The sequence below is a fragment of the Echinops telfairi genome, unplaced genomic scaffold (genome assembly GCF_000313985.2).
Source record: "Echinops telfairi isolate 266 unplaced genomic scaffold, ASM31398v2 ScPeMD7_7436;HRSCAF=8474, whole genome shotgun sequence".
Classification (NCBI taxonomy): Eukaryota; Metazoa; Chordata; class Mammalia; order Afrosoricida; family Tenrecidae; genus Echinops; species Echinops telfairi.
Window position 1 is genome coordinate 4,686,488 of NW_022111336.1, and position 17,609 is coordinate 4,704,096.

Consider the following 17,609-nt stretch of genomic DNA (forward strand, 5'->3'; position numbering starts at 1 on the left):
GTATGACAAAATAAGAATTTATAAATTATCAAGGGCTCATGAGGGAGGGGGGAGCGGGGAGGGAGGGGAAAATGAGGACCTAATGCCAGGGGCTTAAGTGGAGAGGAAATGTTTTGAGAATGATGAGGGCAATGAATGTATGAATGTGCTTTGCACAATTGATGTATGTATGGATTGTGATAGGAGTTGTATCAGCCCCTAATAAAATGATTTAAATAAATAAAAGGATAAAAAAGGATGCATATATGTCAAGAAATTGTTGAGGAGTTTCTAAATCGCAACAAAAGGCCAATGATATTTACCTATGATTGAAGTGCTCAACTATTTATTTTATTAAAGGGGATGGCCAATGAATAACATTGAAAAGCTCACTTTAAAATCCATCCATTGCTGCACTCTAAAGCCTGTGACTGTAGACAAATTCTTTTAGTATTAAATTTTCATTCAGATTCTCTTATGTTAGCCTATGTCTCATAGTGACAGAAAGCAGGATAGCTTTGTGACTGTGAAACAAAATCGTATGAAATGTTATCACTGCTAGGGACATATAAAGGGCTAGTGAGATGGTATGAATTATTATTCACACGGGGTCCCAATGAAGGACGACAACAGATGGCAAACATTTTTACTCAAGTGATTTTTCCATCAAAGTTTCTATCAGCACAAGAGTTCCAGGAGTATGGCTATAAAGAAGTCATCAAACTCACTAGCCAGCTGGTCATTTCCACGCTGTAAAAACTGACTGTACAGAAAATATGTTTGAGTCCAATTTGGACTTTGACACCATATGCCTTTTTCTAGAGGGCTTTTGATTTAATTCATATTAGTTTTCTCCTATCCAGTACATTGACAGAGTAGGTCACAAATTGGATTTAATTTAATTAATAGTTTTCTCCTATCCAGTACGTTGAGAGAGTAGGTCACAAATGGATAGCGAGGTATAGTCAAAGAAGAATACAAAAACCCAATCACTGTAGTGCTCAATATTCTTGTTCAAACCAATGGCTTTTGGAAGCAACACCTGCTACTTGTGGGCTTATTGGGAAGTAGGCAGAAGGTCATGTGAGAGGAATTAGAAAATCTGGGGATTTCTGTAAGTCCGAGAGACCGATTCACAGACTCATTTGTCTCACATTTTAATCTGTCTCACAATTCTAATCTGCTGGGTGACTCTAAACTGTTCATAATCTGGTCCTCCTAAAATGGCTTTAGAATTTTCCGTATTTATCACTACCACAGTGAGGCAGAACTGAAGAGCAGCTAAACTTGTCTCTGACAGTCTTGGACTGACTTGTCTGCCTTTGTCTTCTAATCCCATCTCAAAGGCACCTTGTCTCTCAATCCCCTTCCCCCTTATTTCTCCTGTTCACTTCCTACCAGAGACACCACCCTAAGATTTGCATGCCCCAACTAAGTGGTTCATCTGAAGATTCCCATACTTCATAAATTTTTCTATTTGAGATTCAAGTGTATTCTGAATAAATAGAACATTAATTGAAGTAATTTTTGTGTTTGTTTAAGATTTGACAGTTGGGCCATACGAACCTTGCCATATGGCTTAAGTATCCTCAATCACAAAGAACTAAGATTTATTATTATGTCACAAATACGCAAAGTTGTTGAGTGAGTTTATTTAGAGCAAAATATATAAATCTATTGCATATCTTCTTCACAATACGAAGTATGGGGCAGTAAAACACAGAAACACTGTAGTGTATGCTAGAACATTAATTAACATTAACAAGACCACCTCTTTGCCTGAAATAGCAGTTAACTCATGATAAAATAGCACACTGCCTTTTTTATTCCCTATGTTTGCTTAACATTCATTGACTTAAGTTCTAAAACTGTTTTTGTTTTTTTTAAACAGTCACACTTATGTTTACTTCTAAAGGTTGGTTTCACACGGAATTTCTTAAAAGTTCAAGGTCTTACGTTTGCTTGTGGAAACATTCTGTAGGAGCTGTTGTTAGTTTTCTATGTGGTTCACAAATCAGCAACATCCCCCCAAACAAACAGGCTCCAATGCCATTAACAGCTCTTTTAAATAGCGCTCCTAGTCTCCCTGCCCTCCGTTCAATTCAAATGCATGGTGACCCCCCTGGGAGGGAAGAACTGAGGCTGTAACTCTGTACAGGGCCTGAGGCTTCATCTTTTTCCCACGGAGCTCTAGATTTGCGGACAGGATTAAGGCGCTCTCTCAACTACAACAATTTGTAGTCCCATCTAAATCACACTTCTTGTTGGAAAAACCCATTAAAAAACTCTCGCCTAGAAGAACCTGTTAGAGATAACTGTCAGGGCTCCCTTTGATGACCTCTTCTTTCCATCTTTCCTTCAAGGTGCTTGATCACTGGAGGAGTTAACGTTCTTTTCATCGCTTTGCTTCACGGTGCTAAGATTTCCCAATGAACACTCCCATTAACTTTTCTTCATGTGAGTTAAAAAATGAGTAGGCAGAAGTGTCAGCTATCTGAGGGGGATGTGTTTGGCTGACTTGGAATTTTCCTCAATTCTTAATCCAAGAGCTCTATTTGAAACAAATGTCATAAACCTACAAAAATAAGGCTTAATGAAATTCCAAGGTTGTTTGTGTTCTCCTGCATTTCCTATATTTGTGGATCAAGCAGTATATACATTTTAGTTTATATATGTGTGCAAGTATATGTCTCTATGTATACACATATATATTTTTATATAGGAGCTTCAACTTACAAATTATAAATTGGTTAAAATAAGAACTAACATATAACGAGTGATTATTTTGTGACAAAGTTAATTATACCCATCTAATTTTCATCTCCATTTTAGAGATATGAGAGGAAAGGCATGGATATTAAGAAACTTTCTCCAAATTTTTCCACTATTAAAGGAATTGTGATCTGATGCCAGGCTTTCTGAGTCTAGAATTCAATCTCTAAACAACACTTCTAAACTTCTATTAGAATTAAATGTGACAAGACAACCTTTGGGTGGATGATAGAACCTTGAATATATACTCAAGTACTGCTTGTGGAATTAATTGAATGAAAGCACAAACACGAGTAAATACTTTAATAAATGATATGCATAAATAAGTACACTTATTAACCAACTCATTCTTAGTGACAGATAGCATGATGGATATTTTCTCAGGTAAGGAACGTGATACTCTTAAAGAAGCTCTCTATAGTACCATACTATTGCTTTGGGATCTCTTGAGGCATGTTAAAAATAATTAAATGCAGTTTGGTAGAAATGGATAGGAAAAACATGAACGTGTTTGGGTTCTGTTTTGTTTCATATCTAGAAATTACATATCTGATGAAAATGATACAGATGAAATATCAAAATCCAATATAGCCCTGTCTGTATTTGTCTAGCACCTGGACATATCTTTAAAGTAACTAATAATGGTTTATGACAACAAATATCCCTGCTGCTAGTAATCACCATCTACATTGTGTTTCTTAAAACAATTTCTTAGCCAAAATGTGAACTCATTCATAGTCATCCAACAATGATAATGACCAAGGTTGTTGACAAAAAACCAGAACTATTTTAAAGTCATCTTATTAATGGATGTTTCTTACAGTGTTTCACTAGACTACTTTGAGGTTATTATTTAGAATGGAAATATAACCTTAAGAATATTTTCTCTCTCTCTGTGCTTGTGTGCTAATGTATGAAAACCCATGTATGCACAGGTGCATAGTAATCATAGTGGACCTCTAATCACCAGGAAAAAAAAAACACCTTAACTGCTTAGAAGATTTGTGATATCATTCACAACCCCTTACCCTGAAGTACTTCTTCTTGGCCCTCCAGAATACCTTTTCTTGTGTAAGAAACAGATTTGGAAATAGGAGAATGGGAGAGTAAATTAAATTGAAGTTTCAATGTAGTCTTCCCCCAGCTCAATGTTCTAATTAAGGAGAAAAGTTTCAAAAGATATTCATCAATTCCAAGTAAGCAATACTGTCAAGAATTGAGAACCTTCAGAAATTCTCAAGAAATTCAAAATAATCATATAGTTTCAAGACTCTAGAGTAGTGAATGTATTAGAAGCTCAAATGGCAAGAAAGAGAGAGAAAAGAAATCAAATGGCATGGAAATGTTTTGATTTTCTGAAGAATAACAGACTAAATATGCCTTGCTACCTGAAATATTTTTACAAATCAACACAATAATTGAAAATAATCATTGTATAAAGACAGTGAATATAGCAAAAGGCACTGATCCCAGGAAATTGGAAACAAGTGGGGTGAATCCTATGATTGTTTCAGCTTAAGGTCTGGAAAGGGTTCAAGGTGAGGTAGAAGGCAGAGGGAGCATACGGGAAGCCTGAAGTGAAGAGATGGAGTTGGCACTCTAAAGAGTTCAGATGGCTAGAGTTCTTAAGGCAGCAGAGTACCAGTAATAGCTACACACAGAGAGAGAGCTCTGGAGCCCTACAGAGAGCTCCCCTCTAGTCTTTACCGGAGCACTAATTTGCTGGCTTATGTGTGAAACCCATCCTAGACTAAGGGAAGAACTACCAAGCAAAAGATCACTAGAAACCATCTATGGCTAGGCCACAGTGGAAAACTTCAGAATTCACAGGGGGTCAAGGAGGGGGCTCCTTTGGGTTTTCTCAGAAGTAAGGCAAAGTGAGCTGCAAGTTTATGCTGCTCTGATCATAGCTAACAAAATTCAAGATAACAACCCCAAAGGATCAAATTATTGCCAAGTAAATTAACTGTGTCCCAAAACAAATTTAAGGAATATTCCAATGGATATAAAAATATCTCGCATTCAGTAATTTAAAATGTACTATTTCTCCCATCCAATTTCCAGATGTTCTGGCTTGCATTGTCTCCTCAAATATACTATATGCTGTAAATTCTAACCTCCATGCATGTGACTATAATCCCATTTGGGAATCTGTGGTCTTTGTTATATTAACGAGACTAGATTGGCCCAAGGTGTGTCTTTTATCAGTCTCTTCAGAGATGTAAAAGAGATTTTAAAAACAAGGTAAAATGCATAAATAAGGAATGATACATGTCAAGCCACATAAAAATCAGTCAGTAGGAGAAGCTCAGAATTGGCAATGACCTTCTTACAGAGCCAGTAGAGAGCGAAAACCTTCTCTAAAGTCGACACACTGCTTTGGAACTTTAGCTTTGTAAACTCAGAATACTGTACACTTCAATTTGTTAAAGCCACCTGCAGTATTTCTGTTATAACAGCACAACATAGCTAAGACACTGACATGCAAAAAAGACTTAGAAAATAATACCTCTAGTTATGAGAAAAATAATTCAAACGAAGCCAGCCAAGAAATAACAAAGACGATACCGTTACTAGTCAAAGATATTACAACAGTCATTATAATGTATTGTATGTTTTTGAAAAGGCCAAAGCAGCTCGAACATGTTGGTAGAGATGTGGGGAATATCATAAGGACAAACCGCACTTGCACGAGATGGAAACCACAATGCTTGCTATGAGAACTAGACACTGGATGGAATTAATCGATAGATTAGATCTTTCCGATGATCTGATGAACTCGTGGCAAATATAAATGATTTCCAATGAACCAGAGATGAAAGAAATACAAAGAAAATCAAGAGGGCATCTGTGAGGGATGGGACAACTTTGAGTATCCCAGTAAACATGCAATTGGAATTCCTAAAAGGGGAAATGAGGAAAACCATGTGTTAAATGATAATAGCTAAACAACTTCTAAATTTGACAGATCTCAAGCTCAAGAAAAATGAAGAAAATAACATCAAGGTACATCATAAACAAATGTTTTTTATTACCAAGGCATTCCCTATTCAATATCCTGCATGCTAACTGCCATCTCAAAGTGGGTTTCTCCTGCACCTAACCTGGTATCCAAACTAAAATATGTATCATTTGTACAGAGAGTATATTCTTATGTAGCATGTTTTTTTCCACAAATGAGTATATGTTACTTTTACAATAAAAAATGTACTATATAATTGCGCTGGGCAAGATATTTTTGGAAATGCCACCGAAAGTTTTATACATCTCCACAGAACACTTTATATGACTCTAATATGTTTTTGTGGTTCAGGCAGAACCCTTGAATTGCTTTTAAAATAATATTTTAATTGATTTTATGCTATCAAAAATATATCTGCTGTATGAAAACAAAATGGAAATCCATGAATTTGCTCCATATTCAAATGCCAATGCTGATTTTGAATACAAGTGCAAGTTATATACATTTAATTTCACTAAATATGAAAAGTATTCATTTTCTGTGCTTGCTTAGCTTATTACATACAAGGTATTTAAATACTTAATTCTTAATATAAAAAGATATTCGCTATGCAAAAAATATTCAACAGTGGTGAACTGTAGACTTGAATATGATGCTGCTTTTAGGAATCCAGCATTTTTGAAATATATAAGCTATTTAATAAACTACCTTTTTCTTTGTCTTCATCAGTCTCTAATCAGTATTTTATGTAATTTAAAAATTGGCTGCAATTCAAATCCACTTGACTGAAATTTGCTACATGTACAATTTTAGCTAAAAAAGTTGCACAAAAAATCCTTATGCTTTGGTTTAATAAGCAAAATGTTTTTTTGCATAAACTATATATTTTATACCCTAAATTATATCCTACACAATCCAATTTATCCTTATCTGCATTTTCAAAAGACACAGCAAGTTGAAATTAAATGATACACTGGTTATAATCGATATGCTGCATCTCCATTAACATAACCCATAAAAAAGTCAATAACTACAACCAATTAGCTCTACATTGCTTTGGCCTCTGGACTATCCCAGAAGGCATTTTGTCAATAGAATACACAGAAATATAGCTATATCACCACAAAGTGTCTTTAAGGAAACAACTGTAATTTTATCATGATGGATATTTCTAAGCAGCTACATCATTGCTAAGTGTACCGAAAGCTCTCCTTCTGGAAACCAGGTTCCAACATAAGGCAAACACTCACAGTTGCCCTAATCCACAGTGCACCCTGCTATTAGATGCTTCTCCACATTACAGATTCAATTATCCCTTTGTGAACAAACCATTTATGTCAAAGTCAGCTTTCACACAAAGAGACCCAAACACTGCCTTTCAACTTGATCAATGCAATGACATATGTGGTGATGATAATTAAAGTTAAGAATTCTAAACTTCCACCATCCTTCATAACCTGAACTTAAGAAGTGGGACTGAAAATCAGGAAGATCAAGACAATTTAGAAAACATATCTGCAAAACATACCTTAAGATACCACTTGTATTTGGCATGCTCCCAGTTCTCAGGCATCTGTGTCTTTTTAAGAAACTGTTCAGCTTCTGTTAGCCATTGATTCAATACCTTCATATCATAGTGGAAATGCCGCCACTTTTCAACAGATCTGTCAAATCTCCTGGAGGTGAAAAATATGAATTGAAACATGATTATACAAAACAAATTTTATAATTACATGGAGATGGCATTTTTGTTTCCATTGACATTGATATGATCCTAATAGTTTCTCTCATTTGTAGACTTTAATTAAGAGGAATAATAATGAATATTGAATAAGAATGATGATTTAAAATAAAAAGGTATGATGTATTCTTTACATGGGAATATATTAATTGATTGAAAAAGATTAGGACAACTATTTTTATTAGTATTTTCTTCCTTCTGATCCTATATAATATTTTTATACTCCAAATATTAATAAATATTATAGCATCACAATTTAGCAGCTATATATTCAATTTCAATATATTTTAGATTAATATGGAATTATCTCTTAATATCTACTAGTTCTCATTTTACTTTTGATCAGAACGAGCCTATTGATTATATATTTCAAGCCCCAGATTGACATATGTAAATTATAATGTAGCCTCATATGGATTAACTAACCTACTCATATACAAGGCTAAACCTGGTAATAGCTATTTCCACTTTTATTTCTCTTTGTTTCATTGAACCACTCATATTTTTAATTGGAAAATTGAATGCAGTTAGTATAAGGCAACTTGTTCACATCTCCTATGAAAATAATATTAAAAAGTAGTATTTTGAGGGGAGCATAGAAGAAACTTAGGCAGAATTCATATAATCTAGGATTTTATAAGGACACAGTTTAAGTACCCAGCCTCTAACGGAAAATTCTGCTGATTGAATCCACCCACAGGTTCTGTGGGAGAAATACCTCTAGATCTGCTCCCATAAAGATGGTGTTGTGATTAGGTGTCATTGAGTTGGTTTAGATACATAGCAACCCTGTGTCCAACAGACTGAAACACTGCCTATCCTGCATCATCCTCACAAATTGTTATTGATGAGCCCACTGTCACAGTCATTGTGTCAATTCACCTAGTTGAAGGGTTTCCTCTCTTACCACGGCCTTTCACTTTATCAAGCATGATTTCCTTTCCCAGGGATTAGTCTCTCCTTTTCTTTTCTTTTTTTTTTTTAAACATTTTACTAGGGGCTCATACAACTGTTATCACAATCCATACACACATCAATTGTGTAAAGTGCATTTGTACATTGAACATTGTACATTGAACAAAGGATTCTCAAAACATTTTCTCTCCACTTAAACCCCCGACATTAGGTCCTCATTTTTCCCCTCCCTCCCCGCTCCCCCCTCCCTCATGAGCCCTTGATAGTTTATAAATTGGTATTTTGTCATATCTTGCCCTGTCCGACGTCTCCCTTCACCCACTTTTCGGTTGTCTGTCCCCCAGGGAGGAGGTCACACACAGTTCCTTGTAATCGGTTCCCTCTTTCCTACCCATTCTCCCTTTACCCTCCCTGTTTCGCCACTCACACCACTGGTCCTGTAGGGCTCATCCGCCCTGTATTCCCTGTATTTTCAGTTCCTGTCTGTACCAGTGTACATCCTCTGGTCTAGCCAGACTTGCAAGGTCGAATTCGAGTCATGGTAGTGGGAGCGGGGAGGAAGCATTTAGGAACTAGAGGAAAGTTGTATTTCTCATCGTTGTTACATCGCACCCTGACTGGCTCGTCTCCTTCCCGAGACCCTTCGCAAGAGGATCTCCAGTGGCCTACTAATGGGCTTTGGATCTCCACTCCGCACTCCCCCCATCATTCACTATAGTAAGATTTTTTTTCAAGTCTCACCCTTCTCGCTTCTAAATAGCATGCTGTCTGTATTTCTTCCTAGCAGAATTTGTTTGTTCTTTTGAAAGCCCATGGTATTTTCAGTATCTTTTGTCAAGACAGTGATTCAACCCGATCAATTCTTCTTTGACCTTCCTTATTCATTTTGCAATATTTTCTGCATTCTGTTGCTCCACTTTTCTTTGAAATGAACAAAAAATAAGGATTTTTCCAATTGGGTTACCAGGTATCTGTCTTCCAAATTTCTGAGCATAGACAAGCAAGTGTTTCCAGTGCTTCACCAGCTCGTTGAAACACTTCAATTAGTATTCCTTCAATCCCTAGAGACTTGATTTTCTCTAATGTTTGATTTTCTCTGATGCTTAATTATTTTCTCTAATTACTCCTTCAGTATCATTTGTTCTTGATCATATGTTACCTCTTGAAATAGTTGAATATTGACCAGTACCTTTGATACAATGCCTGCTGATTCCTTCTATCATCTTTTGATGCTTCCTGCAGTAATCACTGTTTTGCAAATAGAATCGTTCAATATCATAAATCAAGGCTTGTGCTTTTTTCTTCTTTCAGCTTGAGATATACTGAGTAGATTCTTTCTTTTTCTTTTCCCTTTTTCTTTTGTCTTTCTAACTCCAGATCTTTGCACATTTCATTATAATACTTTACTTGACTTTTTCAAGTTGCCCTTTGCAATTTTCTGTTCAGCGATTATAGACTTTGTACAGCTCTTCAATTCACTTGGAGTACTCTGCATTGAACAACATGTTTCAGAATCTCTTCTGGCCTCTGCTTTGAACTTTTTTCTTTCTTTAATTTTTACTGACCTTTTGCTTTCTTCATTTATGATGTTATTTTTTAAAATAATGTTTTATTAACATATAATCCTTGTGCCATACAATCTTTTGTTTTATAAATACTAAAAATATTGTGCACTCATCACCATAATCAATTTTAGAATCCTGCTTTAATTCTTGAATACATTATTATTGGCTCTGAATTCCTCCCCCAATAACAAAATAAAACACTGAAAAACTGCAATCAAAAAGAAAGTAGAGAATTCCAAAAAGTAGAACAAGATAAAAAGGTGTCAAAGGGGGACAGAAATGATCAGATGTCAAATGTTAACCTAAACTATATCGATCTTAATCCAATGCACTCTATCTGAAGACAAGATTATTCACATCTTTGGTCAATTGTTATCAGGTTCCGTCAAATTGGTTCTGACTCATAGCAACCCTATGTACAACAGAGCAAAACACTACTCAGTCCTCAGTCCTGTGTCAAACCCATGATTGTTCTTTGGTCAATGGGCTAAGGGAATTCCATGTGGGCTTAATCCATGTAAGGGCTCTGTAAATGAATTTGGGACTTTCATGGTTAACCATAGCCTTCTGGAAAATGGGTACTAAGATTTTAAGCTTTAATACATTACCCTCTTCTGATCATAGATTGTATTATGAGTACTCATTTGATCATAATGTCTTGTGTGTTTCTTCTGTGCAGACCTAGTTGACATCACATTTGGAAGGCTCTTTGATTTAAGATAAGCCTTGAAGACCCCAGGCACTATTCTTCCTGATAGCCAGAAAACCATCTGATTTCTTTACCACACACTTTGATACATCTTTAATGATCACTTCATGCAGGCAAAGGTCAAGCAGGGCCACATGCATGATATTTCGATATCAGCCCATAAATTATCAGGTCTTCCGTAATTAGTGTTCAATGCATCACATATGTTCTTGTGATGTTCTCAAAATTCAGGTGGATATACTGAAGGCTATTATTTTGGCTCTGTGGACTTATTTTAGTTGTCTTCAACTTCATCTGGTGTGTTCCCCAGTCGGTCCCTGGCATCATTTTGGCTACTAATTCTGATCTTGTCTGTTGTTTCTTTCCAAGAGGTAGTAAATTTGATACCCATGTGTTCCTTTTAGTGAGGTCCATGTATAAATTTGCTTTTAATATTGATGAAAACAGATGTTTGCAACGAAGAAATTTTTGTCTTGCAAATCATATCAGGTGAACTTCAGTCTTATTTCTGTCACCAAGGCAATATTTTCCAGCTACTGTTCCTTCCTCTTGTTTTCTACTTTTGCATTTTGGTTGCCAATAATTAGTAACATAACATGATTGCATATTTGCTCAATTTCAGAATGAAATGGGTAGAATTTTTCAATTTTCCCATCAATAGTTTTGCTGATTAGCGCATATATTTTAATAATACTTGAAAATGGAATAATAGTAACTGAACTGCCTGTCCTATCACAGACAATAACATTCATTCCTTTTGAACTTTTCATTCAAGCCCAGTAAAATATACACTTGTCTGAGTCAAAAAGGCCAATACCAACCAGTCCCTTTCAGCTCAGTAATGCCTAGGATATCAATCTTTATTTTTGAGGACTCTAATTTTCATAATTCATGATTTGACCTTCCATTTTTCAATTATGCATGGCTGTTTGCTAGTGTTTCTTCTCATCTTGAGTGCCATCCCATCAGCACATGAAGGTCTCAGGAGCCTTACTCCATCCATGGCACTTTGGTGGGCTCTTCTTTGAAAAGGCAGCTCTTCCTCAGTCATATATGAGGTGCTTTCTAGTCAAAGGTGTTTCCAGTGGCTAAACACTCAGAAGGGAACAGTCTGTTCGTTCTTTTAGTCTGTGTTTGGGCTGGCACCTCAGCTGAAAACACTTCACCTTGGGGAGCCTAGTGCCTCCTTGCTTCCAGCATCACAGCAAAAAGCAAGTCATCACAGTAAAACAAACTGAGAGACAAGTGATGGGGACACTATTAATATTGATCATGTGCAAATAGCTAACTTTTGTTGGGTGCACAGAATAATCTAAGCCATATGAATCAGGCCTTGAACTGTGTCTTGCATGTACTAGTATAATTTAATTGACTCCAATAACTCTCCTGCAACATAACCATTATTTTCCTCATTTCCCATGGGAGGAAAATGAGATGCTTTTGACTTGCCAAAAGGCAATAGGCAGTAAGTGACAAAGAGGAAATTTGAACCCATATTTCTAACTCATCTTCCTCTGCTTTAAAAGTTTCTGTCCTACTGCATTACAAGGCCTTTTCCTGGGATTTCTTTCTTTGGTGTTGAACTCTTCGCTTAACAGCTAAGCAATTGAAATGGACAGATGTAGAGGTTTCATCATCTTTTTTCATTGTAGCCTAAGGATTGAATTACGCATCTACATTCACACTATGCTCCTTTAGTCATTGCATCTATTTGTTATCCTCCTTCCTCTCGTTATTATCTTAAAACACTCTAAAACAGAGAGTATTGTGGTGAGGGCAAAAAAAGGCTATTCAACAGTAGCCACAAAAAAAGAGATCTTTTTGTAAATGCAGCTAGGTGAGAAACATGATTTCTGTCTTCAAAACTTCCTCTTCAATAATCAATAGTATGCTACCGTTGGAGAATCCTGATTTATGCATCAGCAACAAAATGACCCTGGAAATGTTTTGTATATTTAATAATCATTTAGCAGAATGTTTTCAGTGATAGGTAATATACAATACATTACATGAAATATTTCTAAAGAGCTTATCCCCTTAAAACATACTCAGTCCATGTATCTTACAGCACTTATATCAGCAGAGTTTAAGAGATGTTGTTGGATGAACATCTACACAGTAAAAAACAACTGGAATGGACACAAAGGGAATCAGTTACAGGAAGCAGAACACAGAGAGGTGATCATTTGGTCACAAATTACCATTCCACAAATTACCATTACCAATCATGCTCTTGCCAATACTTTGTGCTACCAGAAAGTGATTGCATCTCTAACATCCGTGCCCCAAAGACATGCTTTTCATTCCAGATTGCTGCCTACCTCTAAGATTTTCAATATCAAAGATGCTCAATCGGCACACCCCTGCACCACCTGCCACTCAACTTGGTGAAACAGATTCCAGTCAAGTCCATCCCAGTAGTCTTCTGACATAGCCATTGTGGCTTAGATCTGCAAACTCAACCTTTGGACTATTTTCTCGTTCAGATTTCCTCATTGATATGTGAGCCAGAAGGATCGTAGCTAAACTCTCATGGTCCAAAAGGGTGCTACAAATGAAAATTAAACTAGTTATCTGACCCAAATTACTACCCTTGGCCAGATTCTATTAATACTCCTTCCACTCCAACTCCTCTTCCTACTCATAGATGACCTTTCCCCTTCTCCCACATGGGAGTCAGCAAATTTAATAAAGAAATAAATTTTAAAAACCTAATTCATGTATAGCAGTCCTCATTCTCCAAACCACAGATAACAGTGGGAAGATGGAACAGGGCGAGGGCCCAGGTTCTCACCTGACATTCCTGTACAAGAGCCCAGGCACCCTCGTTGCTTAGTGGGTTATGAATTGGGTTGTTAACCAGAAGGTCAGCGATTCAGTTCCACTAGTCACTCTTCAGGAGAAAGATGAGGGTGTCTGCTTATGTCAAGTTCTATAGGCTTGGCAACCCACAAGGGCAGTTCTAATCTGTTCTATAAGGTCACTGTGCATTAAAATCAACTCAATAGCAGTGAGTGGCATTTGATTTGGTGCCAGGACCACAAGGAGCCCTGCATGTCTGCCACCTGGTACTGTGTCTCCCTGAAGATTCCAAAAACAAACCAAATGCACTTCCCTATGGTAGATGCTGACTGATGTCAACCCTCTCGGGCAGGGTAGAAGTGTCTGGTGCATTTTCGAGACTGTAATGATTTACAGGAGTAGAAAGCCCCATCCTTTTCACAGCCCAACATGTAAACACTGTGCCATCACGGCTCCCTTCCATCCCGTTAACAACCTAATCAGTTCCATGGTCATCATATGAGGTCCCTCTGAGTCCAAATGGACTCAGTGGTACCCAACAGCAACAACCGAGAGCCACAAAGACAGACAGATGGGGCTTACCAGTCACAGGACACTGTTGGGACTGTGCCTGGGGCCTGGCCCGAGACCTGAGGACCTTCCGACAGCGGTCCTGTGGCCTGCTGCCCTTCCCCACCCGCATGCCTTCCTCTGGGGTCAAGGAAGCCACCCAGCCCCAGGAGGGGTCTTCCTGTCCCCAAACCCGGAGAGGCTGCTTCCTGCTGGGGACCCTGGGGGGGACGCACCACCTCTGAATGATGCCGGCTGCCACCCTGGGCCCACCCAGAAGGCTGCAGGGGGCCTCTGCTGATCTCCCGACCCTGAGGGCTCTGCCTGACCTGGGGCCCTTGGTGCACAGGTTGCTGGTACCCGCCCTCTCCCAGCTTCAGGGGGTGGAGACTGACAGAGAGCCTTGAGAGGGGCTCTGGAGCCCTGGGCTGGGCTGGCTGGACACACTAGAGAGCTGTTTGTGTGGGGCTGGTGTGCTCCCCATGGCGCCCGAGGACAAGGGTCAGTGTGGTTGCCAAGCCCCTGGGCTGAGCCCCTTGCAGGGACACCACACGCCCCATGCTGGGCGCCCCCAGGGCCTGAGCTGGGACAGTGTGGAAGGGCAGATCCTGGGCCAGTTGCGCTCCCTGACAGTGGAGGAGGAGGAGGAGGAAGAAGAGGAAGAGGCTGCCTGCCTCCTGGGCGCTGCCTTCCCCAGCATGGGCTCCCAGGAGCTGCGCCTGGCCTCCTTCCACCACTGGCTACTGGCCTCTCTGGTCCACCCCACCCGGCTGGCCAAGGCAGGCTTCTTCCACACGGGACCACAGGACAAGGTGAAGTGCTTCTTCTGCTGTGGGGGTCTGCAGAGCTGGGAGCGTGGGGATGACCCCTGGACAGAGCACGCCAAGTGGTTCCCCAGGTGTGAGTACCTGCTGCGGTCCAGAGGACGGGCCTTCGTGGGCCGTGTGCAGGCCTCATACCCAAGCCGGGGCAGGGTGGTCAGCGACGCCCCTGCCCCTGAGCTGGCATGAATGTTCTCTGGTTTCTCCCAGGATCCACCAGGAAATGCTGCCCGCTCTGCTCCTGTCCAAGGGGACCTCGAAGTGGCCATGCTGAGCGACGCCAACCGCCAGGGCTGTGAGGACTCAGGTGTGGGTGGGACCTGGGAGGCAGGCTGCAGTGGGCGGGCGATGCCTTAACAGCTGGGGCCTGGGCCCAGCACTGAGGGGTCCCCTGCAGGTGCCCAGAACATTGAGGTGCTGCAGAGGCTGCGGGAGGAGCGGAGCTGCAAGGTGTGCCTGGATCACCCAGTGGCGTTGTCCTGGTGCCCTGTGGTCACCTGGTCTGTGCCCCCTGTGCCCCCCACCTGCACCTGTGCCCCATCTGCCGGGCGTCCATCAACAGCTGTGTCCGCACCTTCCTGACCTAGGACGGGGGCCCAGGGCCCGTCTCCTCTAGCCCCCCAGCCTGGCCCAGGATGTTCCTGCAGGCAGCAGTCCCAGCTCCAGAGCGGCTTTGCCGGTTGAGTCCTAATCCCTGATGCCCGAATGCTGCCCGCCAGCACCCCTGCCCACGCTCAACTGACTCCCCATGCTGACCTCACAGGGCCAGCCAGGCAGGAGCATCTTACTGGGGCAGCCTGCCTGCACATTTCTAGAGTGGGGAGGGGGGGACCTTCCTTGCTGTTGTCCCTTGACACCCCTCTGCCCTCTCCCTAAGGAGGTCCTGCCTCTGCCTGGCTGTTGGGGCTCAGTAGGTGCCTGGGGCCTTGTCCTGGGGTGTTGGGATGCTGTGAGTTCCAGCTTCAGGAGGGTCTGCTGTGAGCAGCCTTGATTCCTGGACAGCTGTGGAGTGGGGTGGGCAGGCAGGCAGTTTATCATTTTTAGTTCGGATATTGTGATGTGAGGGCACCTGATCTTGTGAATAAAGTGGACATTTCCTGGTGAAACTGGTCAGCCAACTGCTTCTGTTGCAAGCCTCTGTAACCTATCCCTGTAACCAGGGATATCTCTGACTACCCTACGTTTATTTTCCTGTCTTCTTCCCAAGGCCTAAAATCCCACACTGAGCAAACATCATGATGAACTATAAAAGAGTTATCCTATCACTTGGGAAATGGATCAATACATAGTTACCAATATAGCATGTAAACTTGGGAATCTGGAAGATGGACTGAATTTTAGTCTAAAGTTTATTTTTAAAATAAGTAGCTGTAGGCAAACAAAATATTGAAGAATAAAAGCATGTGTTGATATGGGGCGGCATTTCATGAGTAATAACACTTTAAACTCCATTTCAAGCACCGCATAAAATTTTAAAATATACTTTTTAGCTTTTAATATGCATTGTTAACAGCAGAGGCTAAATCCCTTCTTGAATTTACTATGTAAAATTACATTTTTAACATGGCTACATATAAAATTAAACTCTTCCTCACCAAGGAAAATTCTGAATGAATATACACATGTATATACAATTGCTGGTCTTAAAATGTTACATTTATAAATTTAATCTCTACTAAATCACTGTGCACCATGCGTTCCTCTGAAGCCATTAATCAAACTGTCTACGAGGGACGAAAAAGAGATCAATGACTAGACACATGAAGAGACATTCACAATAGCATTTGGGCAAACAAATAAAAGTTGTATCCTCTCTATTGTATACAGTGGGATATTTTACAAGTGACCTCCACTCCCCCAGCAGTTAGAGGCAAATGTAGACCCTACTACATAAAGGAAAATAACTGTCAGTATAAACAAAGGGATAATAAATCAAGCGATTTTAAAATTTTGCAAATATTAAAATTCTCATTCACTATGCAAGCGGTATTTAAAATTATACTGTTGCTTCACTTATGCGCAGCATAACTTATTTCCTGCTGTTCTAAATCAAGTTAGTCAGATTATTCTAGAGCATAAATTACATTTAGCGAGTAATTTAGGTACTTTGGGACATACTTTAACACTTTTAGGCTATTAAGGTGGCTCTCAATTCTATGAACTAGATTTAAATAAATAACCCCTTAGTAGCCGTATGACATACCATTGTGACTTTATCCTTAGGCCCGCAAACTCAGCATTGGGGCTTATGAATATTTTTTCCCTACACAGTTCCTCTTTGACTAGGTGAGTGGAAGTGATGGCAAAATCTCATAGCCCCCAAATAAATAAATATAATTAAAATTAAATAACTAGGTAAAAGTTAAATGTTACTCGTCCTAAATCATATACACCCTCTTCTTTGCAGTAAAACCCAACCATGCCATGATTTTCTTGAGTGCTGCCTATAGAACCTGGCTCATTCTAAGGAACTCTTCCAAGGTTCCAACTCCCTCACGGTCGTTTCCCCAAATTGGTTGCACTGTTGCCAGTAGACTCTGCCACATGTGACTGTTTTGTCCGAGGAGAAATGTGTTTCACAGAGTCTCTAGTGGCTGATATCTGGGAACTGGATTAGCAGACCTCTCCAACTTGCCAGTTAGCACTTCAGCTTGTTAACCACTTGCACTACCTATGGGGATCTTGCCCTGACCACGGTCCTTTTGTTCGTCAGGTTACGACATTGTGTCCTATCTCTGTCTTCTCATATCAGACTTGTGTAGTGAGCCAAGATCTGCACAAAAATATAATGAAA

General features: G+C 39.7%; 1 protein-coding gene across 4 annotated transcripts in view; it reads right to left on the bottom strand.

Moving 5' to 3' along the window:
• The window catches only part of DMD (dystrophin), a 2,430,848-nt gene that overhangs the window by 1,317,270 nt on the left and 1,095,969 nt on the right, over nucleotides 1-17,609 (bottom strand). For all 4 annotated transcript variants that reach the window (XM_045298663.1, XM_045298661.1, XM_045298660.1 and 1 more), the window contains one exon: nucleotides 7,242-7,389. In XM_045298663.1, the coding sequence (XP_045154598.1) occupies nucleotides 7,242-7,389 (148 nt within the window). The remainder of the gene's footprint in view (nucleotides 1-7,241; nucleotides 7,390-17,609) is intronic.